This window comes from Manacus candei, unplaced genomic scaffold (genome assembly GCF_025592945.1).
Source record: "Manacus candei isolate 608988 ecotype Guabito, Panama unplaced genomic scaffold, ASM2559294v1 h1tg000281l, whole genome shotgun sequence".
Classification (NCBI taxonomy): domain Eukaryota; kingdom Metazoa; phylum Chordata; class Aves; order Passeriformes; family Pipridae; genus Manacus; species Manacus candei.
In genome coordinates this window covers 294-28051 of record NW_026138329.1, presented here as the reverse complement: position 1 = coordinate 28051, position 27758 = coordinate 294, and the positions used below count along the sequence as shown (strand labels likewise).

At 61.7% G+C, this 27758-nt stretch overlaps 1 protein-coding gene across 3 annotated transcripts in view; it reads left to right on the top strand.

Annotated features, from left to right (window-relative positions):
- The window catches only part of HDAC7 (histone deacetylase 7), a 32034-nt gene extending 8948 nt beyond the window's left edge, over positions 1 to 23086 (top strand). The window contains exons 9-28 of one of the 3 annotated variants that reach the window (XM_051775300.1): positions 1160 to 1371; positions 2218 to 2427; positions 3767 to 3986; positions 4476 to 4609; positions 5686 to 5806; positions 6801 to 6850; positions 10826 to 10933; positions 12249 to 12304; positions 12479 to 12566; positions 12914 to 13033; positions 13818 to 13915; positions 14014 to 14132; positions 16016 to 16149; positions 18184 to 18268; positions 19275 to 19416; positions 20808 to 21208; positions 21244 to 21425; positions 21605 to 22415; positions 22616 to 22675; positions 23001 to 23086. In XM_051775300.1, the coding sequence (XP_051631260.1) occupies positions 1160 to 1371; positions 2218 to 2427; positions 3767 to 3986; positions 4476 to 4609; positions 5686 to 5806; positions 6801 to 6850; positions 10826 to 10933; positions 12249 to 12304; positions 12479 to 12566; positions 12914 to 13033; positions 13818 to 13915; positions 14014 to 14132; positions 16016 to 16149; positions 18184 to 18268; positions 19275 to 19416; positions 20808 to 20853 (1943 nt within the window). In that variant the 3' untranslated portion in view covers positions 20854 to 21208; positions 21244 to 21425; positions 21605 to 22415; positions 22616 to 22675; positions 23001 to 23086. Of the gene's footprint in view, positions 1 to 1159; positions 1372 to 2217; positions 2428 to 3766; positions 3987 to 4475; positions 4610 to 5685; positions 5807 to 6800; positions 6851 to 10825; positions 10934 to 12248; positions 12305 to 12478; positions 12567 to 12913; positions 13034 to 13817; positions 13916 to 14013; positions 14133 to 16015; positions 16150 to 18183; positions 18269 to 19274; positions 19417 to 20807; positions 21426 to 21604; positions 22416 to 22615; positions 22747 to 23000 lie in introns of those variants that run through there. The other 2 variants (XM_051775301.1, XM_051775299.1) reach the window with 2 other exon arrangements.
- The last annotated feature ends 4672 nt before the right edge of the window (positions 23087 to 27758 follow it).

Sequence of the window (27758 nt, the reverse complement as noted above, 5' to 3'; positions counted from 1 at the left end):
GCAACCGGGAGGGACGTCCCTGTCCCGGGGGGGGCATCGGGGAGGGGATTGTCCTGCCCTGCTCCCACCTGGGGCGGCCTCGCCTGCAATATTGGGGTGTCTGGGGCCTCACCTGCAATATTGGGGTGTTTGTGGCCTCACCTGCAATATTGGGGTGTTTGGGGCCTCACCTGCAATATTGGGGTGTTTTTGAGACTCACCTGCAACTTTGGGGTGTTTGGGGCCTCACCTGCAACACTGGGGCAGTTTTGGGGTCTCCCTGCAACATTGGGGCAGTTTTGGGGTCTCCCTGCAGTATTGGGGTGTTTGGGGTCTCCCTGCAACATTGGGGCAGTTTTGGGGCCTCACCTGCAACATTGGGGTGTTTGGGGCCTCACCTGCAACATTGGGGCAGTTTTGGGGTCTCCCTGCAACATTGGGGTGTTTGGGGCAGCAAAACAGGAGATTTTGAGCTGTTTGAGAGTGTCCAAAGGAGGTAACGAGGGTGGGGAAGGGGCTGGAGGGGCTGAGGGCACTCGGTGTGTCCAGCTGGGGCAGAGGAGGCTCAGGGGAGACCTCAGTGGGGGCTTCAGCAGCGTCAGGAGGGGCAGAGGAGGGGCAGGGACTGAGCTCTGCCCTGGGGGGAGCAGGGACAGCCCCCAGGGAATGTTCTGGAGCTGTGCCAGGGCAGGGGTAGGGTGGAGCCAGGGAAAGGTTCTTCCCCCCGAGGGTGGGTGGGTTGGTGGTTGACCAAGGCTGGCAGACCTTGAGGGGTGTTTGGGGGATCCTCTGGGGCACAGGGTGGGCTTTTGGGGTGTGGGGTTGGACTGGATGGTCCTGGTGGGTCCCTTCCAACTGGGCAGATTCTGGGATGTCCTGGAGCTGTGCCAGGGCAGGGGCAGGGTGGATTTTGGGAAAAGGTTCTTCCCCTGAGGGTGGCTGGCACTGACCAGGCTCCCCAGGGCAGTGGGCACGGCCCCAAGGCTGCCAGAGCTCCAGGAGGGTTTGGATGCTCCTCTGGGGCACAGGGTGGGGTTTTGGGGTGTCCTGTGCAGGGCACAGGGTTGGACTGGGTGCTCCCGGTGGGTCCCTTCCAGCCGGGCAGGGTCTGTGGCTCTGGGAAGGGCCGTGGGCACAGACTCTGCCCTGTGCCCCTCACCTGTCCTGCTCTCCCCTGCAGTGCCAGGCCTGGGCACGGTGCCCTTCCCCTTCAGCCCCTCCCTGATCCCCGCCGAGCGCCTGGCACTGCCCGGGCACCACAAACCGCTGGGCAGGACCCGCTCGGAGCCGCTGCCCCAGAACCCCAAGGCCATCCAGCAGCAGCAGCTCCTGTTCCAGCAGCACCACGCCCAGTTCCTGGAGAGGCTCAGGCAGCAAACCCACCTGGGCAAGGTGAGCCAGGCTCCCTGTGCCCTCTCTGGGCTCCCTGTGCCCTCTCTGGGCTCACTGTGCCCTCTGGGCTCCCTGTCCCCTCTGTCCTCTCTCTGTGCTCCCTGTCCCCTCCCTGTGCCCTCTCTGGGCTCACTGTCCCCTCTGTCCCTTCTCTCTCCCCTCTGTCCTCTCTCTGTGCTCCCTGTCCCCTCTCTGTCCCCCCTGTCCCCACCCTGTGCTCCCTGTCCCCACTCTGTCCCCTCTGCCCCCTCCCTGTCCCCTCTGTCCCCTCCCTGTCCCCTCTGCCCCCTCCCTGTCCCCTCCCTGTCCCCTCTGTCCCCTGTCTGTGCTCCGGGTCCCCTCCCTGTCCCGTGTCCCCTCTCTGTTCTCACTGTGCCCTCTCCATCCCCTGTCTGTGCTCCCTGTCCCCTCTCTGTGCTCTCTGTTCTCCCTGTCCCCTCTGTCCCCTGTGTCCCCTCCCTGTCCCCTTCCTGTCTTGTGTCCCCTCCCTGTTCTCACTGTCCCCTCTCTGTGCTCCCCGTCCCCAGTGTCCCCTCCCTGTCCCCTGTGTCCCCTCCCTGTCCCCTCCCTGTCCCCTCCCTGTCCCCTCTGTCCTTTCCCCGTCCCCTGTGTCCCCTCCCCGTCCCCTGTGTCCCCTCCCTGTCCCCTCCCTGTCCCCTCTGTCCCCTCTGTCCCCCGTGTCCCCCGTGTCCCCTCCGTGTCCTCCGTGTCCCCTCTGTCCCCTCTGTCCCCCGTGTCCCCTCCGTGTCCCCCGTGTCCCCTCCCTGTCCCCTGTCCCCTCCCCGTCCCCCGTGTCCCCTCTGTCCCCCATGTCCCGTGCCGCTCTCACTGTGCCCGGGGCTGCAGCGCCTGACCAAGCCGAGCGAGAAGCCCCGGCTGCGGCAGATCCCGTCCTCGGAGGACATGGAGGCCGAGGGGACCCTCCCCGAGGCTGGCACGGAGGGCACCGACCCCGCCAGGGCCCGCGGGGAGCCCCCCCGGCCGGGCAGCAGCGGGAAGGAGCCCGAGAGGACGCCGAAGGTGCTGCAGCCTCAGGACGAGCTGCTCCTGCAGCAGGTCCGGCAGGGCTGGCCCGGGTGGGCACGGCCCCGGGGAGGGCTGGCACGGGTGGGCACGGCCCCCGGGGAGGGCTGGCACGGGTGGGCACGGCCCCCGGGGAGGGCTGGCACGGGTGGGCACGGCCCCGAGGAGGGCTGGCCGGGTGGGCACGGCCCCCGGGGAGGGCTGGCACGGGTGGGCACGGCCCCGGGGAGGGCTGGCACGGGTGGGCACGGCCCCGGGGAGGGCTCTGGGCAGAGGGGCTGAGCCTTCCCCGCCTGCCCCGGGGCTCTGGGGGGCACCGCGGGTGGTTTGGGGGCTTGGAACAGGCTCGGGGTCGGGCTGCAGGAGGGGGAGGTTGGGCTTTGTCCCTCCCTCTGCATCGTCCACGCGTTACTGGGCATTGTCCCCAAATTGCTGGGCATTGTCCCCATATTGCTGAGTGTTGTCCCCACACTGCTGAGCATCGTCCCCAGATGGCTGGACTTTGTCACCCCATTGCTGGACTTTGTCCCCTCATCGCTGGACTTTATCCCCATTGCTGGACTTTGTCCCCAAATGTCTGGGCATTGTCCCCAGATTGCTGGACTTTGTCCCCATTGCTGGACTTTGTCCCCAGATGGCTGGACTTTGTCCCCAAATCACTGAATGTTGTCCCCAAATCACTGAATGTTGTCCCCATATGTCTCGGCATTGTCCCCACATTGCTGGACTTTGTCCCCAAATTGCGGGACTTTGTCCCCAAATTGCAGGACTTTGTCCCCAAATGTCTGGGCACTGTCCCCACATTGTTGGGCTTTGTCCCCCCACATCGTTGGACTTTGTCCCCACATTGCTGGGCATTGTTCTCACACTGCCAAGCATCACCCTCAACCAAATCGCTGATGTTTGCCCCCAAATCTCTGGTGTTTGCCCCCAGAGGGCTGACCTTTGTCCCCAAACGGCTGACCTTTGTCCCCAGCGGGCTGACCTTTGTCCCCAGATGTCTGACCTTTGTCCCCAAACGGCTGACCTTTGTCCCCAGCGGGCTGACCTTTGTCCCCAAATGGCTGACCTTTGTCCCCAGCGGGCTGACCTTTGTCCCCAAACAGCTGACCTTTGTCCCTGGAGGGCTGACCTTTGTCCCCAAATGGCTGACCTTTGTCCCCAGAGGGCTGACCTTTGTCCCCAGCTGCCCGATCCTTGTCCCCAGATGGCTGACCTTTGTCCCTGGAGGGCTGACCTTTGTCCCCAAATGGCTGACCTTTGTCCCCAGAGGGCCGACCTTTGTCCCTAGCGGGCTGACCTTTGTCCCCAGATGTCTGACCTTTGTCCCCAGCCGCCCTGCCCTCCCCTCACCGTGCCCTGTCCCCCCCAGGCCTACCTGTGGGACTCCTACCAGCGGGTGCAGCAGCAGCTCCTCAAGCGCCAGCCCCTGGACTCCCCCGCTGTGCCCACCCTGCCCACAGGGCACAGACCCCTCTCCCGGGCACAGTCCTCCCCTGCCACCGCCACCGTGTCCCTGCCTGCCCAGGACAGTGCCAAGGGCCTGGCCCTGCCCGTGCAGGAGCCGCCGGCAAAGCCACACTTCACCACAGGTACCGGGGCCGTGCCAGCGGGTGGGCACAGGAGCTGGGGGGCACAGGAGCTGGGGGGCACAGGAGCTGGGGGGGCACTCGGGGTGGGCACAGGAGCTGGGGGGCACTCGGGGTGGGCACAGGAGCTGGGGGGCACTTGGGGTGGGCACAGAGCTGGGTCGGGGGGGCAGCCCTGGTGCCCTGCCCAGCCCGGGCACAGCAGCTCTGTGTGGACTGGGGGCAGCACTGGGGGTTCTGCCCAACCTGGGCACAGAGCAGGATCGAGGACAGCTCTGGGTCGGGGGCAGCCCTGGTGCCCTGCCCAACCCAGGCACAGAGCTGGGTCGGGGGCAGCTCTGGGTTGGGGGCAGCCCTGGTGCCCTGCCCATCCCGTGCCCAGCAGCTCTGTGTGGGTCGGGGGCAGCTCTGGGTTGGGGGCAGGTCTGGGTCGGGGGCAGCCCTGGTGCCCTGCCCATCCCGTGCCCAGCAGCCGCCCCCGTGCCCCGGCAGGGCTGGTTTACGACTCGGTGATGCTGAAGCACCAGTGCTCGTGCGGGGACAGCAGCAGCCACCCCGAGCACGCCGGCAGGATCCAGAGCATCTGGTCCCGCCTGCAGGAGAGGGGGCTGCGCGGCCGCTGCGAGGTGAGGGGGGCACGGGGGGTGGCACGGGGGGGGCATGGGGGGTGGCACTGGGGTAGGGGGCTGGCACAGGGACAGGAGGCTGGCACAGGGGCTGGTACGGGGACAAGGGGCTGGCACAAGGGTAGGGGGCTGGCACGGGGGTAGGGGGCTGGCACAGGGACAGGAGGCTGGCACAGGGAGTGGCACGGGGGGTGGCATGGGGGCAGGGGGATGGCACAGGGACAGAGGGCTGGCACAGGGGGTGGCACGGGGACAAGGGGGTGGCACAGGGACAGGAGGCTGGCAGGGGGACCAGGGGCTGGCACAGGGTGGCATGGGGCAGGGGCCAGCATGGGGGCTGGGGGCTGACTCCGCAACAGGGGGCTGGCACAGGGGCAGGGGGCTGGCACAGGGGGTGGTACGGGGACAAGGGGCTGGCACAGGGGCTGGTAGAGGGACAAGGGGCTGACACGGGGCCAGGGGGCTGGCACAGGGGCTGGTACAGGGACAAGGGGCTGGCACAAGGGTAGGGGGCTGACACGGGGGCAAGGGGCTGGCACAGTGGCTGGCACGGGGGCAGGGGAAATGTTCTTCCCCCAGAGGGTGGTCGGGCACTGCCCAGGCTCCCCAGGGCAGTGGGCACTGCCCCAAGACTACCAGAGCTCCAGGAGGGTTTGGATGCTCCTCTGGGGCACAGGGGGGGATTTTGGGGTGTGGGGTTGGACTGGGTGGTCCCGGTGGGTCCCTTCCAGCTCAGGAGGTTCTGTGGCTCTGGGAGAGGCCGAGCCCCCCTGGCACGGGGTGTTTGTTGGGCCAGCTGTGGGGACACCAGTGCCACTCCCAGCCTGGTACAAACCCTGCCCTGCTCCAGCTGGGCCACCTGCCTGTAGGGACCCGGTGCTGGCACCCCCTGCCAGCCCCCCTGGCTGGCACTGGGGGGGTGCCCGAGTCCAAACCCGCCGTGGGAAGCGGGAGCTGCCGCGGTGGCACCAGCCGGGGCTGCCCTGGCACGGCCGGACGTGCCACCCTCGCCCCGCAGGGCTGGGGTGGGGGCAGCCGTGTCACCCCCCTGGTGACAGCCCCCTGTGCCCCCCCAGTGCCTGCGGGGCCGCAAGGCCACCCTGGAGGAGCTGCAGTGCGTGCACAGCGAGCGCCACGTGTTCCTCTACGGCACCAACCCCCTGAACCGCCTCAAGCTGGACAACGGGAAGCTGGCGGGTGGGTCCGAGCTCCCAGCCCAGCCCAGCCCCAGCCCTGCAGCTCCTGGAGCTCCTGGAGCACCCTCAGCAGCTCCCAACCCACCCCAGCCCCGGCCCTGCGGCTCCTGGAGCTCCTGGAGCACCCTCAGCAGCTCCCAACCCACCCCAGCCCCAGCCCTGCAGCTCCTGGAGCACCCTCAGCAGCTCCTACCCCAGCCCTACAGCTCCTGGAGCACCCTCAGCAGCTCCCAACCCACCCCAGCCCCAACCCTGCGGCTCCTGGAGCTCCTGGAGCGCCCTCAGCAGCTCCCAACCCATCCCTGGAGCTCCTGGAGCACCCTCAGCAGCTCCCAACCCATCCCTGGAGCTCCTGGAGCACCCTCAGCAGCTCCCAACCCATCCCAGCCCCAGCCCTGGAGCTCCCTCAGCAGCTCCCAACCCACCGCAGCCCCATCCCTGGAGCTCCTGGGGCACCCTCAGCAGCTTCCAACCCATCCCACCCCAGCCCTGTGGCTCCTGGAGCACCCTCAGCAGCTCCCATCCCATCCCAGCCCTGGCCCTGCAGCTCCTGGAGCTCCTGGAGCACCCTCAGCAGCTCCCCTGGGTGCTGCTCCCAGTCCTGGCTGAGCATTTCCCACCCCCCAATTCCCTAATTCCAAAGTTCCCTGGTGTCCTCAGTGTCCCCTCTCCCAGCAGCTCCTTTGGGAGCTGCTCCCAGTCCTGGTTGAGCATTCCCATTACCCATTCCCCAATTCCCTGTTCCCAGTGTCCTCAGCGTCCCCTCTCCCAGCAACTCCTTTGGGTGCTGCTCCCAGTCCTGGCTGAGCATTCCCCATTCCCTAATTCCCCAATTCCCCAGTTCTCCAGTGTCCTCAGTGTCCCCTCTCCCAGCAGCTCCTCTGGGTGCTGCTCCCAGTCCTGGTTGAGCATTTCCCCCCCCCAATTCCCCAATTCCCCAATTCCCCAATTCCCCAATTCCCCGTTCCCTGTGCTGAGTGTCCCCCGTCCCGCAGGGATCCTGTCCCAGCGGATGTTTGTCATGCTGCCCTGCGGAGGGCTGGGGGTGAGTGCTGCGGCTCGGCCTCTTTTTTGGGGGGGTCCTTCCTTCCTCCCGTCCCTCGGGAGCTTTGGGGGAGGGGGGAGTGGCAGCCCCGGCTGGGGGGAGTGTTGGCTTTGGGGGCAGGACCTCGTGTCGGAGCTTCTCCCTGTTCTCAGGGTATCCCCCCCTCAGAGGGGGGTCCTTGGTGCCCCCTCATGTTCTCAGAGCATCCCACCCTGGGAGGGGGGTCCTTGGTGCCCCCTCATGTTCTTGGAGTGTTCCCCCCTGGGAGGGGGGTCCTTGGTGCCCCCTCATGTTCTCAGAGCATCCCACCCTGGGAGGGGGGTCCTTGGTGCCCCCTCATGTTCTCGGAGCATCCCACCCTGGGAGGGGGGTCCTTGGTGCCCCCTCATGTTCTCGGAGGATCCCACCCTGGGAGGGGGGTCCTTGGTGCCCCCTCATGTTCTCGGAGCACCCCACCCTGGGAGGGGGGTCCTTGGTGCCCCCTCATGTTCTCGGAGTGTTCCCCCCTCAGAGGGGGGTCCTTGGTGCCCCCTCATGTTCTCGGAGGATCCCACCCTGGGAGGGGGGTCCTTGGTGCCCCCTCACCCCGGGGACCAGTGGTCCAGAGCCCCCTCAGCCATGGCCAAGAGCTGGGGGGGAGCTGCCAGGGTGGGGGTCCCAGAGCTGTGTCACCCTCGTGTCCAGGGGTCCCAGAGCTGTGTCTGGGGGTCTCAGAGCTGTGTCACCCTGGGGGTCCCAGAGCTGTGTCCTCTTGTGTCCAGGAATCCAAGAGCTGTGTCACCTCATGATTGGGGGTCCCAGAGCTGTGTCCCCTCATGTCCAGGGGTCCCAGAGCTGTGTCCCCCTGTGTCCAGAGCTTCCAGAGCTGCATCATCCTGGAGGTCCCAGAGCTGTGTCACCCTGTGGTTTTGGGTCCCAGATCTGTGTCCCTTAATGTCCGGGGGTCCCAGAGCTCTGTCCCCCTGTGTCCAGGGCTTCCAGAGCTGTGTCACCCTGGGGGTCGCAGAGCTGTGTCACCTCGGGGGTCCCAGAGCTGTGTCACCCTGTGATTGGGGTCCCAGAGCTGTGTCCCCTCATGTCCAGGGGTCCCAGAGCTGTGTCCCCCTGTGTCCAGGGCTTCCAGAGCTGTGTCACCTTGGGGGTCCCAGAGCTGTGTCACCCTGGAGGTCCCAGAGCTGTGTCCCCTCATGTCCAGGGGTCCAGAGCTGTGTCACTCCAGGGGTCCCAGAACTGTGTCACCCCCATGTCCAGGGGTCCAGAGCTGTGTCACTCTGGAGGTCCCAGAACTGTGTCACCCCCATGTCCAGGGGTCCCAGAGCTGTGTCTGGGGGTCCCAGAGCTGTGTCACCCCCATGTCCAGGGGCCCCACAGCTGTGTCTGGGGGTCCCAGAGCTGTGTCTGGGGGTCCCAGAACTGTGTCCCTCTGTGTCCAGGAGTCCAGAGCTGTGTCACTCTGGAGGTCCCAGAGCTGTGTCACCCCCATGTCCAGGGGTCCCAGAGCTGTGTCTGGGGGTCCCACAGCTGTGTCTGGGGGTCCCAGAGCTGTGTCTCCCCATGTCTCTGAGGGAGGGCAGAGGTGACACGGGCACAGCAGCAGCTCTGCCCCCCTGTCCCTCCCCTCCCCGTGTCCCCAGCTTTGCCCCCCCGGTCCCCCCGCACTCACTGCCTGTCTCTCTTCCTCCCTCCCCCCCGTCTCTGTCCTTTCTGTCTCTCTCTTTTCCAGGAAGGGCCTCATTCCCAAAGCCTTCCTGCTGCCTCTCCTGGTTCTCCTGCTCTCCTCGTGCCCCGCTGGGCACCAGCTCTGCTTTCCCTGCTCTGCCTCCCCCTCCCTGCTCTGCCCTCCCCGGGCCAGGGGGGGCTGGAACCACCCTGCTCGGGGGGGCTCTGATCCGTTGGAGGAGCCTTTTTGGGTGTTCCTGCCCCGACCCCAAAACCCCAAAATGAAAGACAGAAGGTAACAAGCCCAGGGGGGGGCCCTGACCCCAAAACCCCAGAACAAAATAAAGCAGGTAACGAGCCCGGAGGGGGCTGGAGCTGCCCCTGCTCTGGGGGGGCTCTGATCCATTGGAGGAGCATTTTGGGTGTTCCTGCCCCGACCCCAAAACCCCAAAATGAAAGACAGAAGGTAACGAGCCCAGGGGGGCCCCGACCCCAAAACCCCAAAATGAAAGACAGAAGGTAACGAGCCCGGGGGGGGCTGGGGGTGGTGGCCTGGGGGCAGCAGCAGGAGGTGACACCCCCCTGTCCAGCAGCACCCAGGGATGGGAGGTGGCCCCGTGGCTTTGGCCACCGTGCTGGGCCCTTTGGCCACCACGGGATGTCCCCCCAGCCCCGAACGTGGCCCCTGTGACCGAGGTGACCCCCACCCCGTGTCCCCGTGTGTGACAGATGTCCCAGAGGTGTGACAGATGTCCCAGTGGTGTGACAGATGTCCCAGTGGTGTGACAGGTGTCCCCAGAGGTGTGACAGATGTCCCAGAGGTGTGACAGATGTCCCCAGAGGTGTGACAGATGTCCCCAGAGGTGTGACAGGTGTCCCCAGTGCTGTGACAGATGTCCCAGGGGTGTGACAGATGTCCCCAGTGGTGTGACAGATGTCCCCAGTGGTGTGACAGATGTCCCCAGGGGTGTGACAGATGTCCCAGAGGTGTGACATGTCCCAATGGTGTGACATGTCCCCAGTGGTGTGACATGTCCCTAGAGGTGTGACAGATGTCCCAGTGGTGTGACAGATGTCCCCAGTGCTGTGACATGTCCCTGTGTGTGACAGATGTCCCAGAGGTGTGACAGGTGTCCCCAGAGGTGTGACAGATGTCCCAGGGGTGTGACAGATGTCCCAGTGCTGTGACATGTCCCAGATGTGTGACATGTCCCCAGTGCTGTGACATGTCCCCAGAGGTGTGACAGATGTCCCAGTGCTGTGACATGTCCCCAGTGCTGTGACATGTCCCCAGAGGTGTGACAGATGTCCCCAGGGGTGTGACAGATGTCCCAATGGTGTGACAGATGTCCCCAGAGGTGTGACAGATGTCCCAGTGCTGTGACATGTCCCAGAGGTGTGACATGTCCCCAATGGTGTGACAGATGTCCCCAGAGGTGTGACAGATGTCCCCAGAGGTGTGACAGATGTCCCAGTGCTGTGACATGTCCCAGAGGTGTGACATGTCCCCAATGGTGTGACAGATGTCCCCAGAGGTGTGACAGATGTCCCAGTGCTGTGACATGTCCCAGAGGTGTGACATGTCCCCAATGGTGTGACAGATGTCCCCAGAGGTGTGACAGATGTCCCAGTGGTGTGACATGTCCCAGAGGTGTGACAGGTGTCCCCAGGGGTGTGACAGATGTCCCAATGGTGTGACAGATGTCCCCAGAGGTGTGACAGATGTCCCAGAGGTGTGACATGTCTCCAGTGGTGTGACAGGTGTCCCCAGAGGTGTGACAGATGTCCCAGGGGTGTGACAGATGTCCCAGTGCTGTGACATGTCCCCAGTGGTGTGACAGGTGTCCCCAGAGGTGTGACAGGTGTCCCCAGAGGTGTGACAGGTGTCCCCAGGGGTGTGGCATTGTCCCCAGAGGTGTGACAGATGTCCCAGTGCTGTGACATGTCCCCAGAGGTGTGACAGGTGTCCCAGGGGTGTGACATTGTCCCCAGGGCTGTGACATGTCCCAGAGGTGTGACAGATGTCCCAGGGGTATGACAGGTGTCCCAGAGGTGTGACAGATGTCCCCAGTGGTGTGACATGTCCCCAGGGGTGTGACAGATGTCCCAGGGGTATGACAGGTGTCCCAGAGGTGTGACAGATGTCCCAGGGGTGTGACATGTCCCCAGGGGTGTGACAGATGTCCCAGAGGTGTGACAGATGTCCCAGGGGTATGACATTGTCCCCAGAGGTGTGACAGGTGTCCCAGAGGTGTGACAGGTGTCCCAGGGGTGTGACATTGTCCCCAGAGGTGTGACAGGTGTCCCCCATGGCAGGTGGACAGTGACACCGTCTGGAATGAGCTGCACTCGTCCAACGCTGCCCGCTGGGCTGCCGGCTCTGTCACCGAGCTGGCCTTCAGGGTGGCCACCAGGGAGCTCAAGGTGGGTGCTGGCACAGGGGGGGGTCACCCTGAGGGTCCCAGAGCTGTGTCACCTCGAGATTGAGGGTCCCAGAGCTGTGTCACCCCATGGTTGGGGGTCTCAGGGGTGTGTCACCCTGGGGATCTCAGGGATGTGTCACCCTGGGGGTCTCAGGGCTGTGCCCCCCAACACCCAGGGGGGTCTGTGGGGTCTCTCAGCTGCTCCAGGCTCTGTCCCCAGTGTCCCCCTGCAGCAGGACTGGCCAAGTGGGCAGGGAGGGAGGGGGTGACACTGGGGGTGACACTGGGGGTGACACTGGAGGGGTGACACGTGGGGTGTGCCATGGGGGTGACAAGTGTGTGACACCAGGGGGGTGACACTGGGGGTGTGCCATGGGGTGACACTGGGGGTGTGCCATGGGGGGTGACACTAAGGGGGTGCCATGGGGTGACACTGGGGGGGTGACAATGGGGGTGACATTGGGGGTGTGACAATGGGGAGGTGACGGGGGGTGCCATGGGGTGACACAGATGGTGACACTGGGGGGGTGACAGTGAGGGGCTGCTATGGGGTGACAGTGGGGGGGTGACACTGGGGGGCTGAAGGGGGTGTGTGCCATGGGGTGACACTGGGGGTGATACTGGGGGTGCCATGGGGTGCCAGTGGGGAGGTGACACTGGGGGGGTGCCAGTGTGGGGTGCCATGGGGTGACAGTGTGGGTGCCATGGGGTGACAGTGGGGAGGTGACAGTGGGGGGGGGTGACAGTGGGGGGTGCCATGGGGGTGACACTAAGGGGGTGCCATGGGGTGGCAGTGGGGGGTGCCATGGGGTGACAGTGGGGGGGTGACACTGGGGGAGGTGACAGTGTGGGGTGCCATGGGGGTGACACAAGGGGGTGCCATGGGGTGCCAGTGGGGAGGTGACAGTGGGGGGGGTGACAGTGTGGGGTGCCATGGGGGTGACACAAGGGGGTGCCATGGGGTGCCAGTGTGGGGTGCCATGGGGTGCCAGTGGGGAGGTGACAGTGGGGGGGGTGACAGCGGGGGGTGCCATGGGGTGCCATGGGGAGGTGACACTGGAGGGTGCCAGTGTGGGGTGCCATGGGGTGACAGTGGGGGGGTGACACTGGGGGAGGTGACAGTGTGGGGTGGCAGTGGGGGGGTGACACTGGGGGGGGTGCCAGTGTGGGGTGCCATGGGGTGACAGTGGGGAGATGACACTGGGGGGGTGCCAGTGTGGGGTGCCACGGGGTGACATTGGGGGGGTGACACTGGGGGGGGTGACACTGGGGGGTGCCGTGGGGTGCCAGCCCTGTCCCCTGTGCTCTGCCCCCAGAACGGCTTCGCGGTGGTGCGGCCCCCCGGACACCACGCCGACCCCTCCACCGCCATGTAAGGCCCCTTCCCTCCCCGGGGGAGCCCCAAAACCAGCTCCCGACCTCCAAACCCCCGCCCTGGGAGCCGGGCCGGGCAGGGAGAGCCCATCCTTCGGGAATGGCGCGGGCCAGGAGCGGGGAGGGTGCCCGGGAAGGGCCCCAGGGTGCGATTCCAGCCCCCTTTTCCCAGGGGATTCTGCTTCTTCAACTCGGTGGCCATCGCAGCCCGGCAGCTGCAGCAGAAGGGGAAGCTCAGCAAGATCCTCATCGTGGACTGGGTGAGCCCCCAGGATGTCCCCAGGATGTCCCCAGGGTGTCCCCAGGAGCAGCAAACCCCCCTCCTTCCTTTGTCGAAGGAACCAGGAACAAAAAGGGAGCGGGAGCAGATCCTGGGGCTGGGGAGGGGACCCGGGAGCAGATCCTGGGGCTGGGGAGGGGGACCCGGGAGCAGACCCTGGGGCTGGGGAGGGGGAGCCGGGAGCAGATCCTGGGGCTGGGGAGGGGGACCCGGGAGCAGATCCTGAGGCTGGGGAGGGGGACCCAGCCCCAGCCCCAGCTGGTTTTGGCTCTCGGATCGCCCTGGGCCTGGAAACACGGACCATTCTCCCGGTTTTCCTGCCTCCAGGACGTTCACCACGGGAACGGGACTCAGCAGATCTTCTACAGGGACCCCGAGGTTCTCTACATCTCCCTGCACCGGCACGATGACGGCAACTTCTTCCCTGGCAGTGGAGCTGCTGACGAGGTGCCGACGGGATCGGGGGGGCTGCGGCTCTGGGGACACAGGGGACAGCCTTGGAACAACCCTGGGGACAGAGGGGACAGCCCTGGGGACAGAGGGGACAACCCTGGGGACACAGGGGACAGCCCTGGGCAGCTCTGGGGACATGGGGGACAACCCTGGGGACATGGGACAGCCCTGGGGACACGGGGGACAGCCCTGGGGACAGATGGGACAGCCCTGGGGACACGGGGGACAGCCCTGGGCAACTCTGGGGACAGAAGGGACAGCCCTGGGGACACAGGGGACAGCCCTGAGCAGCTCTGGGGACAGTGGGAACAGCTCTGAGGACAGAAGGGACAGCTCTGGGGACACAGGAAACAACCCTGTGAAGCTCTAAGGACGGAGGGGACAGCCCTGGGGACACAGGGGACAGCTCTGAGGACACAGGGGACAGTCTTGGGGACATGAGACAGCCCTGGGGACAGAGGGGACAGCCCTGGGCAGCTCTGGGGACACGGGACAGCCCTGGGGACACAGGACAGCCCTGGGGACAGAGGGGACAGCCCTGGGGACAGAGGGGACAGCTCTGGGGACAGAGGGGACAGCCAGGGGGGTGGGGGCTGAGCAGGGGCAGTGCCCTGGGGGCTCATTTCCCATTCCTGGTTGGGACCCCCAACCTGCCTCTGGTGGCACAGAACTGGGGGCCGGGACCCCCAACCTGCCTCCTGTGGGGCAGGACGAGGCCCTGGCACCCCCCCACGGGCACATCCCCCCCTCAAACCCCTCCTTCCCCCCCCCCCCCCAGGTGGGCTCCGGCCCCGGCGAGGGTTTCACCGTCAACGTGGCCTGGGCCGGGGGGCTCGACCCCCCCATGGGGGACCCCGAGTACTTGGCTGCCTTCAGGTACCGCGGCCCCCCCCGCCCCCTCCCCGTGTGCCCGCGGGGGTCCCGCCCCCCCCGGGGGGCTCAGCCCCCCCCTGGCGCGGTGTTTGCCCCCCCAGGACGGTGGTGATGCCCATCGCCCACGAGTTCTGCCCCGAGCTGGTCCTGGTGTCCGCCGGCTTCGACGCCGCCGAGGGCCACCCCCCGCCCCTGGGGGGCTACCGAGTGTCTGCCAAGTGTAAGGAGGGGGCTGGGGGGGGGGGACCCCCCGGGAGCCGGGGGAGGTTGGGGGGGGGAAAGAGACCCCTGGGAGGGGAGGTCGGGGGGGTTTGGGACCCTCTGGGAGGGGGGGTCTGGGGGTGATGGGACCTCCTGGGAGGGGAGGTCTGGGGGTGATGGGACCTCCTGGGAGGGGAGGTCTTGGGGGGGTTGGGACCCTCCTGGGAGGTCGGGGGGGGGGGAAGAGACCCCTGGGAGGGGAGGTCAGGGGGGAAGATGAAACCCCCCGGGAGGAGAGGTGGGGGTGGGACCTCCTGGGAGGGGAGGTTTGGGGGGGTTTGGGACCCTCTGGGAGGGGGGGGTCTGGGGGGGTTGGGACCCCCTGGGAGGGGAGATTGGGGGAGAAGATGAGACCCCCCGAGAGGGGAGGTTTGGGCAGGGTAGGGGACACCCCTGTGAGAGGAGGTCTGGAGGGATGGGACCCTCTGGAAGAGGAAGTTTGGGGGGGGGTGGACAGCCCCTGTGAGAGGAGGTCTGAGGGGGTTGGGACCCCCTGGGAGGGGGGGGTTGGGTGGAGTGGGACCCCTTGGGAGGGGAGGTTTGGGCAGGGGGGGGGACAGCCCCTGTGAGAGGAGGTCTGAGGGGGTTGGGACCCCCTGGGAGGGGAGGTCTGGGGGGGATGGGACCTCCTGGGAGGGGAGGTTTGGGGGGTTTGGGACCCTCTGGGAGGGGAGGTTTGGGGGATGAGATCCGTGGGAGGGGAGGTTTGGGCAGGGGGGGGACAACCCCTCTGAGAGCAGGTCTGGAGGGATGGGACCCTCTGGGAGGGGAGGTCTGGGGGGGTTGGGACCTCCTGGGAGGGGAGGTTTAGGGGGTGGGACCCCCTGGGAGGGGGGGTTTGGGCAGGGGAGGGGACAAGACCCTGTGAGAGGAGGGATGGGACCCTCTGGGAGGGGAGGTCTGGAGGGAGTGAGACCCCCCTGGAGCCTTGGGAGGTCGGGGGGGGGGGGATGAGACCCCCCAAGAGGGGAGGTTGGGGTGGGACCCCCTGGGAGGGGAGGTTTGGGCAGGGGAGGGGACAGCCCCTGTGAGAGGAGGTCTGAGGGGGTTGGGACCCCCTGGGAGGGGGGGGTTGGGTGGAGTGGGACCCCTTGGGAGGGGGGATTTGGGCAGGGGGGGATACCCCCTGTGAGGAGAGGTCTGGGGGGGGTGGGAACCCCCTGGGAGGGGAGGTCTGGGGGGGGGAGTGGGACCCTCTGGGAGTGCCCTGAGGCAGGGGGGTCTCACAGGGTCTCAGATTTGGGCAGAGGGGTCTCACAGGGTCTCAGATTTGGGCAGGGGGGTCTCACGGGGTCCCAATTCTGGGCAGGGGGATGCCCTGAGGGTCTCAGATTTGGGCAGGGGGGTCTCACAGGGTCCCAGTTTTTGGGCAGGGGGGTCTCACAGGGTCCCAGTTTTTGGGCAGGGGGGTCTCACAGGGTCCCAGTTTTGGGGCAGGGGGGTCTCACAGGGTCCCAATTCTGGGCAGGGGGTCTCACAGGGTCCCAGTTTTTGGGCAGGGAGGTCTCACAGGGTCTCAGATTTGGGCAGGGGGATGCCCTCAGGGTCTCAGTTTTTGGGCAGGGGGGTCTCACAGGGGCCCAATTTTTGGGCAGGGGGTCTCACAGGGGCCCAGTTTTTGGGCAGGGGGTCTCACAGGGGCCCAGTTTTTGGGCAGGGGGTCTCACAGGGGCCCAGTTTTTGGGCAGGGGGGTCTCACGGGGTCCCAGTTTTTGGGCAGGGGGTCTCACAGGGGCCCAGTTTTTGGGCAGGGGGGTCTCACGGGGTCCCAGTTTTTGGGCAGGGGGTCTCAGAGGGTCCCAGTTTTTGGGCAGGGGGGTCTCACAGGTTCCTCCCCCCCAGGTTTTGGCTACCTGACGAAGCAGCTGATGAGCCTGGCGGGGGGGGCCGTGGTGCTGGCCCTGGAGGGGGGGCACGACCTGACGGCCATTTGTGACGCCTCCGAGGCCTGCGTGGCCGCCCTGCTGGGGGACCAGGTGAGGGGGGCTGGGATTCCCAAGGATTTGGGGATTTGGGTGTTTGGGGGCTCAGAGACCTGCGTGGCCGCCCTGCTGGGGGACCAGGTGAGGGGCATCCCAGAATTCCCAAGGATTCAGGGATTTGTGGGGTTTGGGGGCTCTGAGCCCTGCATGTCTGCCCTGCTGGGGGACCAGGTGAGGGGGGCTGGGATTCCAAAGGATTCAGGGATTTGTGGGGTTTGGGGGCTCTGAGCCCTGCGTGTCTGCCCTGCTGGGGGACCAGGTGAGGGGCATCCCAGAATTCCCAAGGATTCAGGGATCTGTGGGGTTTGGGGGCTCTGAGACCTGCGTGGCCGCCCTGCTGGGGGACCAGGTGAGGGGGCACCGGGATTCCAAAGGATTCCTGAGGATTCAGGAATTTGTGGGGTTTGGGGGCTCCAAGGCCTGTGTGTCTGCCCTGCTGGGGGACCAGGTGAGGGAGACTGGGATTCCAAAGGATTCCAAAGGATTTGGGGATTTGTGGGGTTTGGGGGCTCCGAGCCCTGTGTGGCCGCCCTGCTGGGGGACCAGGTGAGGAGCATCCCAGGATCCCTGAGGATTTAGGGGTTTGTGGGGTTTGGGGGCTCTGAGACCTGCGTGGCCGCCCTGCTGGGGGACCAGGTGAGGGGATCTGGGATTCCAAAGGATTCCCAAGGATTCGGGGATCTGTGGGGTCTGGGGGCTCAGAGACCTGCGTGTCTGCCCTGCTGGGGGACCAGGTGAGGCGACACCAGGATTCCCAAGGATTTGGGGATCTGTGGGGTTTGGGGGCTCAGAGCCCTGTGTGTCTGCCCTGCTGGGGGACCAGGTGAGGAGCATCCCAGGATTCCAAAGGATTTGGGGATTTGTGGGGTTTGGGGGCTCAGAGACCTGCGTGGCCGCCCTGCTGGGGGACCAGGGGAGGGGATCTGGGATTCCAAAGGATTCCTGAGGATTCAGGGATTTGTGGGGTTTGGGGGCTCCGAGGGATCCCCCGAGCTCCAGGGAGTCACCTCATGGAATAACGGGGTGGGGGGGTTGGAAGGGACAGCCCTGGCCTGGAATATCCCTGTCCTGGAATATCCCTGTCCTGGGATATCCCTGTGCTGGGATGCCCCTATCCTGGGATATCCCTGTGCTGGGATGCCCCTATCCTGGGATATCCCTGTCCTGGGATGCCCCTATCCTGGGATATCCCTGTCCTGGGATGCCCCTATCCTGGGATATCCCTGTCCTGGGACACCCCTATCCTGGAATATCCCTGTCCTGAGACATCCCTGTGCTGGGGCACCCCTATCCTGGGATATCCCTGTCTTTGGATACCCCTATCCTGGGATATCCCTGTCTTTGGATGCCCCTGTCCTGGGATATCCCTGTCCTGGGATGCCCCTATCCTGGGATATCCCTGTCTTGGGACACCCCTATCCTGGGATATCCCTGGATATGAAAGGTATAAAATATAAAAAATTATATAAAAGATATAAAAGATATGAAACATATGAAAGAAAAAATATAAAACATGTAAGATATAAAAGATGAAAGAGATGAAAGACACAAAATGTATAAAATATAGAAAAGATAGTATATGAAAGGTATAAAATATATAAAAGATATAAAAGATATGAAACACATGAAAAATAAGATATGAAATGTATAGAAGATATAAAATACATGAAACATGAAAGATAAGATACGAAATGTATAAAATATAGAAAAGATATGAAATATATAAAAGATGTGAAAGACAAGCTATGAAAGGTATAAAATACATGAAAGACATCAAATACATAAAAGGTGTGAAAGATACAAAAGGTATAAAATACCTGAAAGATAAAAAAGATGTAAAATACACGGAAGATATAAAAGATATAAAATACCTGGAAGATAAAAAAGATATAAAATACACGGAAGATATAAAAGATATAAAATACCTGGAAGACAAAAAAGATATAAAATACTTGGAAGACAAAAAAGACATGAAAGATGTAAAAGCTGTAAAAGCCAGGAAAGGATGTCAAACCTCCCCCTTCCCAGCTGGATCCCCTTCCCGAGGAGAGCCTGAGGCAGAAGCCCAACCCCAACGCCGTGCGCTCCCTGGAAGCCGTGATCCAGGCCCACAGTGAGTGGTTGGGAATGTTGGGGATGTTGGGAATGTTGGGGATGTTGGGAATGTTGGGGATGTTGGGAATGTTGGGAATGTTGGGGATGTTGGGAATGTTGGGAATGTTGGGGATGTTGGGGATGTTGGGGATGTTGGGGATGTTGGGAATGTTGGGAATGTTGGGGATGTTGGGAATGTTGGGAATGTTGGGGATGTTGGGGATGTTGGGAATGTTGGGAATGTTGGGGATGTTGGGGATGTTGGGGATGTTGGGAATGTTGGGGATGTTGGGAATGTTGGGGATGTTGGGAATGTTGGGAATGTTGGGGATGTTGGGAATGTTGGGAATGTTGGGAATGTTGGGAATGTTGGGGATGTTGGGGATGTTGGGGATGTTGGGAATGTTGGGAATGTTGGGGATGTTGGGGATGTTGGGGATGTTGGGAATGTTGGGAATGTTGGGGATGTTGGGGATGTTGGGGATGTTGGGGATGTTGGGAATGTTGGGAATGTTGGGAATGTTGGGGAGGGGCGTTGCTGACCCTCTCCAGCGAATCCCCCGAGCTCCAGGGAGTCACTGCAGGGAATAACGGGATGGGTGGGGTGGAAGGGACAGCCCTGGCTTGGGATACCCCTATCCTGGGATATCCCTGTCCTGGGATATCCCTATCCCAGGACACCCCTATCCTGGGATATGTTGTGTGACACCCCTGTCCCAAACCCCCCCTATCCCGGGACACCCCGATCTTGGCACACTGTCATCCCAGCCCATCCCTATCCTGGGATATCCCCATTGTGCCACACCCCTATCCCAGCCCATCCCATCCCATCCCTATCCCATCCCATCCCATCCCATCCCTTCCCTTCCCATCCCATCCATCCCATCCCATCCCATCCCATCCCATCCCATCCCATCCCATCCCATCCCATCCCATCCCATCCCATCCATCCCATCCCCTCCCATCGCATCCCGTCCCACCCCACCCCGTTCCCGCCTTTCCCAGCAGTGCCCCCATTCCCACAGGGAAGTACTGGGTGGCCCTGCAGCGTTTCTCCTCCAAGCTCGGCTGCTCCTTCCTGGAATTCCAGCGGGACCACGAGGCCGACGAGGTGGAGACGGTGACGGCGCTGGCCTCGCTCTCCGTGGCCGTGCTGGGGGACAAGAGGTGACGGATCCTACTCCATTCCCGAGGGATCCTGCCCTTCATTCCCAAGGGATCCTGCTGCCCCTCATTCCCTAGGGATCCTGCTCCATTCCCTATGGATTCTGCTCCATTCCCAAGGGATCCTGCTGCCCCTCATTTCCTATGGATCCTGCTCCATTCCCAAGGGATCCTGCTCCATTCCCTAGGGATCCTGCTCCGTTCCCCAGGGATCCTGCCCTTCATTCCCAAGGGATCCTGCCCTTCATTCCCAAGGGATCCTGCTGCCCCTCATTCCTGAGGGATCCTGCTCCGTTCCCCAGGGATCCTGCTCCGTTCCCCAGGGATCCTACCCTTCATTCCCAAGGGATCCTGCTCCATTCCCCAGGGATTCTGCTGCTCTTCATTCCCTATGGATCCTGCTACCCCTCATTCCCTAGGGATTCTGCTCCATTCCCTATGGAACCTGCTGCCCCTCATTCCCGAGGGATCCTGCTCCATTCCCTATGGATCCTGCTGCCCCTCATTCCCGAGGGATCCTGCTCCATTCCCTAGGGATCCTGCTCCATTCCCTAGGGATCCTGCTCCATTCCCAAGGGATCCTGCTGCCCCTCATTCCCTATGGATCCTGCTCCATTCCCGAGGGATCCTGCTCCATTCCCAAGGGATCCTGCTGCCCTTCATTCCCAAGGGATCCTGCTCCATTCCCTAGGGATCCTTCTGCCCCTCATTCTCTCATGGATCCTGGGACCCCTCATTCCCTGATGGATCCCAGGGTGTCTGGGTGCCCCTCATTCCCTGTGTCCTGGGGTTCCATAGGGATGCCAGGTGATGCCCCTTGTTGATCCTGGGGGTTCTGGGTGCCCCTCATTCCCTGATGGATCCCAGGGGTCTGAGTGCCCCTCATTCCCTGATGGATCCTTGGTGCCCCTCATTCCCTATGGATCCTGGAGGGTCTGGGTGCCCCTAATTCCCTATGAATCCTGGTGCCCCTCATTCCCTATGGATCCCGGGGGTCTGGGTGCCCCTCATTCCCTATGGATCCCGGGGGTCTGGGTGCCCCTCATTCCCTATGGATCCTGGGTGGGCTCTGGGTGCCCCTCATTCCCTGTGTCCCGGGGTCCCCCATCCCGCTGAGGTTCCGGGAGGTCAGGCCTTGGGTCAGGACCTGGGTTGGGAGATTCCCAAAGGAATCCCAGCCCGATCCCTCTCCCCTCCATCTCCCCCCACCCTCCCCAGGGCCCAGCCAGGCTCTGGGGGGGTCTCAGTGGGGCAGGAATTTGGGATGCTCCGGGATTCCTCCTGGAGCTGGACATTCCCAGAGGCCCTTGGGGCAGAGGGGGCTGTCCCGTGTCCCACGGGAATCCCCCCAGGAATCCCCCCGGGAATCCTCACATCCCGTTTCCCCCTCCCAGGGCGCCTGAGGAGCCGATGGAGGAGGAGGAGCCGATGGCCCCGTGACAGAGGGGACCAGGAGCCGATGGCCCCGTGACAGAGGGACCGTCCCCTGCTCCAGGACCCGCCCTTCCTCCCTTCTCCCCCTTGGCCTCCTCATCCTCCCCGCCCGACGCCAGGGAAGGGCCTCCTGGACTCCTGGAAGGGACAATTCCCGCCGTGTCCTGGGCTGGGGAGCGAGGGAGGAGCAGGAGCTCCCTCCCAGCCCCGCACTGGGGCCCCAAAGCCGGGCCCCAAAAAAACCCCTCTGGCTGAGGGGGCACATGGACGCAGATCCCGGGATCTCCCAGGCCGTGGGAAGGGGTGGATCCTTCTCCTGGGATCTCTCTGGCTATAGGAAAGGATGGATCCTTCTCCTGGTGTCTCCCTAAGGAAGGGGTGGATCCTTCTCCCAAGATCTCTCTGGCCATGGGAAGGGGTGGATCCTTGTCCTGGGATCCCCCTGGCAATAGGAAAATATGGATCCTCCTCCTGGGATCTCCCTGGCCATGGGAAAGGGTGGATCCTTCTCCCAAGATCTCCCTGGCCATGGGAAGAGGTGGATCCTTGTCCTGGGAGCTCCTTGGCCATGGGAAAGGGTGGATCCTTCCCCTGGGATCTCTCTGGCTGTAGGAAAGGATGGATCCTTCCCCTGGGATCTCTCTGGCTGTAGGAAAGGATGGATCCTTCTCCTGGGGAAGGAGTGGATCCTTCTCCCAAGATCTCCCTAGGGAAGGGGTGGATCCTTCTCCCAAGATCTCCCAGGCCATGGGAAGAGGTGGATCCTTGTCCTGGGATCCCCCTGGCAATAGGAAGGGGTGGATCCTTGTCCTGGGATCTCCCTGGCCATGGGAAGGGGTGGATCCTTGTCCTGGGAAAGGGTGGATCCTTCTCCTGGGATCCCCCTGGCCATGGGAAGGGGTGGATCCTTCCCCTGGGATCCCCTGGCAATAGGAAGGGGTGGATCCTTCTCCCGGGATCCCTCTGGCAATAGGAAGGGTTGGATCCTTGTCCTGGGATCCCCTGGCAATAGGAAGGGGTGGATCCTTCTCCCCGGATCCCTCCCCAGGGAAGGGCTGGCCGTCGGGATGGACAGTTGTGGTTCTGCTCCCGGAGCTCCCCTCCCGCCCGGGCCGAGCAGGGATGGGCTCCCTGCGTCTCCTCCAAAGAATTCCCGGCTCCCCTTCCTCCGGAGCGTGGCAGTGCCACGGCCACGGGCACGGGGGGGCTTTGGGGGCACCGGGGGGACCCCGAGGACCGTCCCCTGCCCACAGGTCACCCCCGTGCCCCCCCCGAAAACCTGTGGAGCCCGATTTGCACTATGGACCTTGACGTGTGCTAATGTGAACCTGACCTTCTCCTGCCTCTTCCCACGCGGCAATTCCGGGATCCCAGCCCTTCCCAGCACCCCGGAGGACCTGCAGGGACGGTGACCCCCCGGAATTCCAGCCCAGTTGTCTCCCAGTCACCCCAAAGGACCTGAAGGGATGGGGATCCCCAAAATTCCAACCCAGTTGTCTCCCAGTCACCCCCCAGCACCCCAGAGGACCTGGAGGGACGGGGATCCCCGGAATTCCAGTTGTCTCCCAGTCACCCTGGAACACCAAAGGACCCAGAGGGATGGGGACCCCTGGAATTCCAACCCAGTTGTCTCCCAGTCTCCCCCCCAGCACCCTGGAGGACCTGGAGAGATGATGACCCCCCAGAATTCCAACCCAGTCACCCCCCAGCACCCCGAAGGACCTGGAGGGACGATGACCCCCGGAATTCCAACCCAGTTGTCTCTCAGTCACCCCCCAGCACCCTGGAGGGATGGGGACCCCCGGAATTCCAGCCCAGTTGTCTCCCAGTCACCCCCCCAGCACCCCAAAGGACCTGGAGGGACGGGGATCCCCGGAATTCCAGTTGTCTCCCAGTCACTCCCAAAGGACCTGGAGGAATGGGAACCCCCAGAATTCCAACCCAGTCACCCCCCAGCACCCCGAAGGACCTGGAGGGACGATGACCCCCCGGAATTCCAGTTGTCTCCCAGTCACCCCCCTGGCAGCCCAGAGGGACCTGGAGAGATGGGGGTCCCCGGAATTCCAGCCCAGTTGTCTCCCAGTCACCCTGGAACACCCTGGATGACCTGGAGAGACGGGGACTCCCAGAATTCCAGCCCAGTTGTCTCCCAGTCACCCCCCCCCAGCACCCCAAAGGACCTGGAGGGATGGGAACCCCCAGAATTCCAGCCCAGTTGTCTCCCAGTCACCCCAAAGGACCTGGTGGGATGGGGATCCCCAAAATTCCAGCCCAGTTGTCTCCCAGTCACTCCCCTCCCCCCCCACTCCCCAAAAAATCCCGCTGGGCTCTGCTCGGGGGGGCTCAGCTCCTCCAGGGATGCCCCAAATCCCAAAAATCCAGCCCCTGGCTCTGCCCAGGAGCTCACAGGGATGGGGGAGACCCCCCAAAAATGAGAATTCCATCCCCACTTGCCCCGTTCCCACCTCTCCCCCAGCTCCAGGGGGGGCTTTCCCTGTTTCCCCTTCCCCCCCCCCGTTGTGCCCCGAGGGTTTATCCCACCGGGAAAGGTCCCTGCTGGGTTTTTTTTGGGATGGGGATGGGACTCAAACCCGGCTGAGCTCAGGGTGGGGGGCAGGAGGAGCTCAAGAGGAGATTTTTTTTGGTTTTGTCCAGCGCAGGGAGGAGGAGATTTTGTATAAAAAAAAAAAAAAAAAAAAAGAAAACCAAAAAAAAAACCAAAACCAAAAAACAAAGGAGAAATTTAAAAAAAAAAAAAAAAAAACAACCTAAAAAAAAAAAATAAAAAAAAAAAAAAAAAAACAAAAAAAAAAAAAGGACTTTGGAAAAAAAATAAACCATTTGTGTGTCTCAGCTTGGGCTCCAGGGGAGGGGGGGGGGTTGGTTTGTGGGGTGGGAAAAGGCCCCACGAGGGATCCCAGGGACAGGGGTTGGGGGGACTTTCCCCCCTCGAGCGATGGGAAGGGTCAGAACATCCCCAGCTCCATTTTTCTTTCCCCCCAAACACCTTTTTTCCCCCAAAAAACACAAAGATCTGAAGGGTCAGAACATCCCCAGCTCCATCTCTGGCCCCAAACCTCTTTTTTCCTCCCAAAATCCGAAGATCCGAAGGGTCAGAACATCCCCAGGTCTATTTTTCCCCCCCTCAAACACCATTTTTCCCCAAAATGTGGGGATTTGAAGGGTCAGAACATCCCCAAGTCCTTTTTTCTTCCCCCAAACCCCTTTTTCCCCCCAAATTCGAAGATTTGAAGGGTCAGAACATCCCCATTTTTCCTTTTTCTTCCCCCCAAACCCCTTTTTTCTCCCAAAACCACAAGGATTTGAAGGGTCAGAACATCCCCAGCTCCTTTTTTCTTCCCCCAAACCCCTTGTTTCCTCCAAAATGTGGGGATTTAAAGGGTCAGAACATCCCCAGTTCCATTTTTCTTCCCCCCAAACTCCATTTTCCCCCAAAAATGTGAAGATTTGAAGGATCAGAACATCCCCAGCTCCTTTTTTCTTCCCCCAAACTCCTTTTTCCCCCAAAAATGTGAAGATTTAAAGGGTCAGAACATCCCCAGTTCCATTTTTCTTCCCCCCCAAACCCCTTTTTCCCCTCAAAATGTGAAGATTTGAGGGGTCAGAACATCCCCATTTTTCTTTTTTCTTCCCCCCCAAACACCTTTTTTCTCAAAAAACCCACAAAGATTTGAAGAGTCAGAACATCCCCAAGTCCTTTTTTCTTCCCCCAATCTCCCCAATTGAAAACCCCCCCAAAAAACTTCAAATCCCTTCCTCAGGAAGACGTTTTGCCCATTTTTTTAAGGATTTTTTTGCTCACCCTCAATATCAGGATTTATTTTATTTGGGTTTTTTTTTTTTAAGAATGAAACATCACAAAATATCACTTCAAAGTGATTTTTAAAAATGAGATTTTACCTTCTAAAAAAAAGCCAACAAAAAACAAATCAAATAAAAAAAAAAAAAAAACAAATTAAAAACAAACCAACAAACCAAACCAACAAAAAAAACCCCAAAAAAAACCCCAAAAAAACCCAAAAAAACCTCAACCCCCCCCAAAAAAACACACACAAAAAAACTCAGAAAAAACAACAACAAAAAAAAGAAACAAACAAAAAAAACCCCAAAAAAACCACAAAAACCAAAACGAAAAAACCCCAAAGAAAAGCAAAAACAAAAAAAAACCCAAAAAAACCCCAAACCAAACCAAACCACAAAAAGAAAAAAAAAAACACAAACAAACAAAAAAAAGAAACAAAAAAACCCCAAAAAACAAAAAAAAAACCCACAAAAAAACCCACAAAAACAAAACAAAACAAAACAAAATAATAAAAAAAGAAAAAACAAACAAACAAACAAAAAACCCAAACCTCTTTTTTTCCCCCAAACCACAAAGATCTGAAGGGTCAGAACATCCCCAGCTCCATTTTCCTCCGAATCCAAACATTTTTCCCCCCAAATGTGAAGCTATGGAAGGTCACGGCCTGGACACGGCAGGACCCCCCCAAAATCCCCTGAGCACCCCCTCCCCAGACTTCCTGAGTTATCCCAGATTTTTGGGGACATCCAGCCGTATTTTCCCGTAAATCCCAAGGATTTGGGTGCAGTTGGAGGCTGTTCCCGGGGTGGGAGCGAGGGGAGGGGGTCACGACCCCCCAAATCCTCCCCACACCCCCCGGGAGGGAGGGGGGCAGGGACACAATCCATGGGGACATCTCGGATTTTGGGAGCGGGAATAAAAAGCGGGATCCGCGCCCGGATTTTGGGAGCGGGAATAAAAAGCGGGATCGGCGCTCGGTCCTTTGGGATGTCGGTCCTTGGAGGGAAGGGGGGGAATCCAGCCCTTCCCAGAATCCCGGGGGAATTGTCCTGGTCCTGCCTGATCCTGGCACCTCCTGCCCGCGGGGGGGGATCGGGAAGGACGGCGGGACATCGGGAATGGCATCGGGAATGGCATCGGGAATGGCATCGGGAATGCCGTTGGAAAGCCATCGGGAATACCGTCGGGAATGGCATCGGGAATGCCGTAGGGAATGCCGTAGGGACATCGGGAATGCCGTCGGGAATGGCAGCGGGAATGCCGTAGGGACATCAGGAATGCCGTCGGCAATGCCATCGGGAATGCCGTCGGGAATGGCAGCGGGAATGCCGTTGGAAAGTCGTCGGGAATGGCATCGGGAATGTCGTCGGGAATGGCAGCGGCGCTCCCGCAGATCCCGGAGGAGAAAACTCGCCTCTTTTTTTTCTTCCCGGCGAGTCCCAAATAAATCCCCCCCCCCCCCCCCCCCCGAAGAGTTTCCGCGCTCGGCATCCCAAAAAAAACCAAAAACCAAACCCGGCTCCTTCGGCCCGAAATCCCGGCCTGGATCGGCTCCCTCGGCATTCCCGGCGTTCGGAGGGGATGGAGCCGCTTCCCTTCCCCTCTCCCGGGAGGCTCCGGCTCCGATTCCAGCGAGGTTGGGACCTGAGGGGACACGCGGGGGCAGCTCTGAGGGGTTTGGATCATTCCGGGCTTCCCAAAATCCCCCCGAATCCGGCGCCAGGGCCGGGAAGGGGGCGGGGGGGGATCCGCGCTCATCCCCGAGCTCCGCATTCCCAGATTTCCCTGGAGCCGCAAGGGATGCGCCGGGAAACGGCCCTGAAGGAGGTCCAAAAAACCGCGGCTTTTCCCCCAAAATCCGCTTTTTCGGGAGCGCGGCGGGATGAAGGGAAGGAGGAAGGGAAGGAGGAAGGGAAGGATGAGGGAAGGAGGAAGGGAAGGAGGAAGGGAAGGAGGAAGGGAAGGAGGAAGGAAGGATGAGGGAAGGGTGAAGGGAAGGAGGAAGGGAAGGAGGAAGGGAAGGAGGAAGGAAGGATGAGGGAAGGGTGAAGGGAAGGAGGAAGGGATGGATGAAGGGAAGGAGGAAGGAAGGATGAAGGGAAGGATGAAGGGAAGGATGAGGGAAGGAGGAAGGGAAGGAGGAAGGGAAGGAGGAAGGAAGGATGAGGGAAGGGTGAAGGGAAGGAGGAAGGGATGGAGGAAGGGATGGAGGAAGCAAAGGATGAAGGGAAGGATGAGGGAAGGGTGAAGGGAAGGAGGAAGGGAAGGAGGAAGGGAAGGAGGAAGGAAGGATGAAGGGAAGGAGGAAGGGAAGGAGGAAGGGAAGGAGGAAGGGAAGGAGGAAGGGAAGGAGGAAGGGAAGGATCCTCGGGGCTCTGCGGCTCCTCGGAGCAAATCCCGAGGGTGGGGAGGGGCCCTTCCCCTGCGGGAAGGAGCTGGGGAGACTCTTCTAGAGCAGTTTCCCCACGGGAATGAGCTGGGGACACACTCCTGGAGCGTTTTCCTCACAGGAAGGAGCTGGGGACACCCCCCCGGAGCATTTTCCCCGCTGGAAGGAGCTGGGAACACCCCCCTGGACCATTTTCCCCGCGGAAATGAGCTGGGAACACCCCCCCGGGCTCGGTGAGAAGCCACCAGATGGAATTTGGAATTCCCAGCCCCTCTGGAATTGTCCCTTCCCAGTTTCCACCCCCACCCTCTCCACACACCCCCCTCTCCCTGCTCAAATCCATCTTTCCCAAATGGGATCTTTGGGGGGGGTTTAGTGGGATTTGGGGATGTGATTTAGTGGGATTTGGGGCTGTGATTCAGTGGGATTTGGGGCCATGGTTTAGTGGGATTTGGGGTCATGGTTTAGTGGGATTTGGGGATGTGATTTAGTGGGATTTGGGGCCATGGTTTAGTGGGATTTGGGGATGTGATTTAGTGGAATATGGGGACACAATTTAGTGGGATTTGGGGAACATGATTTAGTGGGATTTGGGGATGTGATTCAGTGGGATATGGGGAACGTGATTCAGTGGGATATGGGGACACAATTTAGTGGGATTTGGGGACATGATTTAGTGGGATTTGGGGAACATGATTT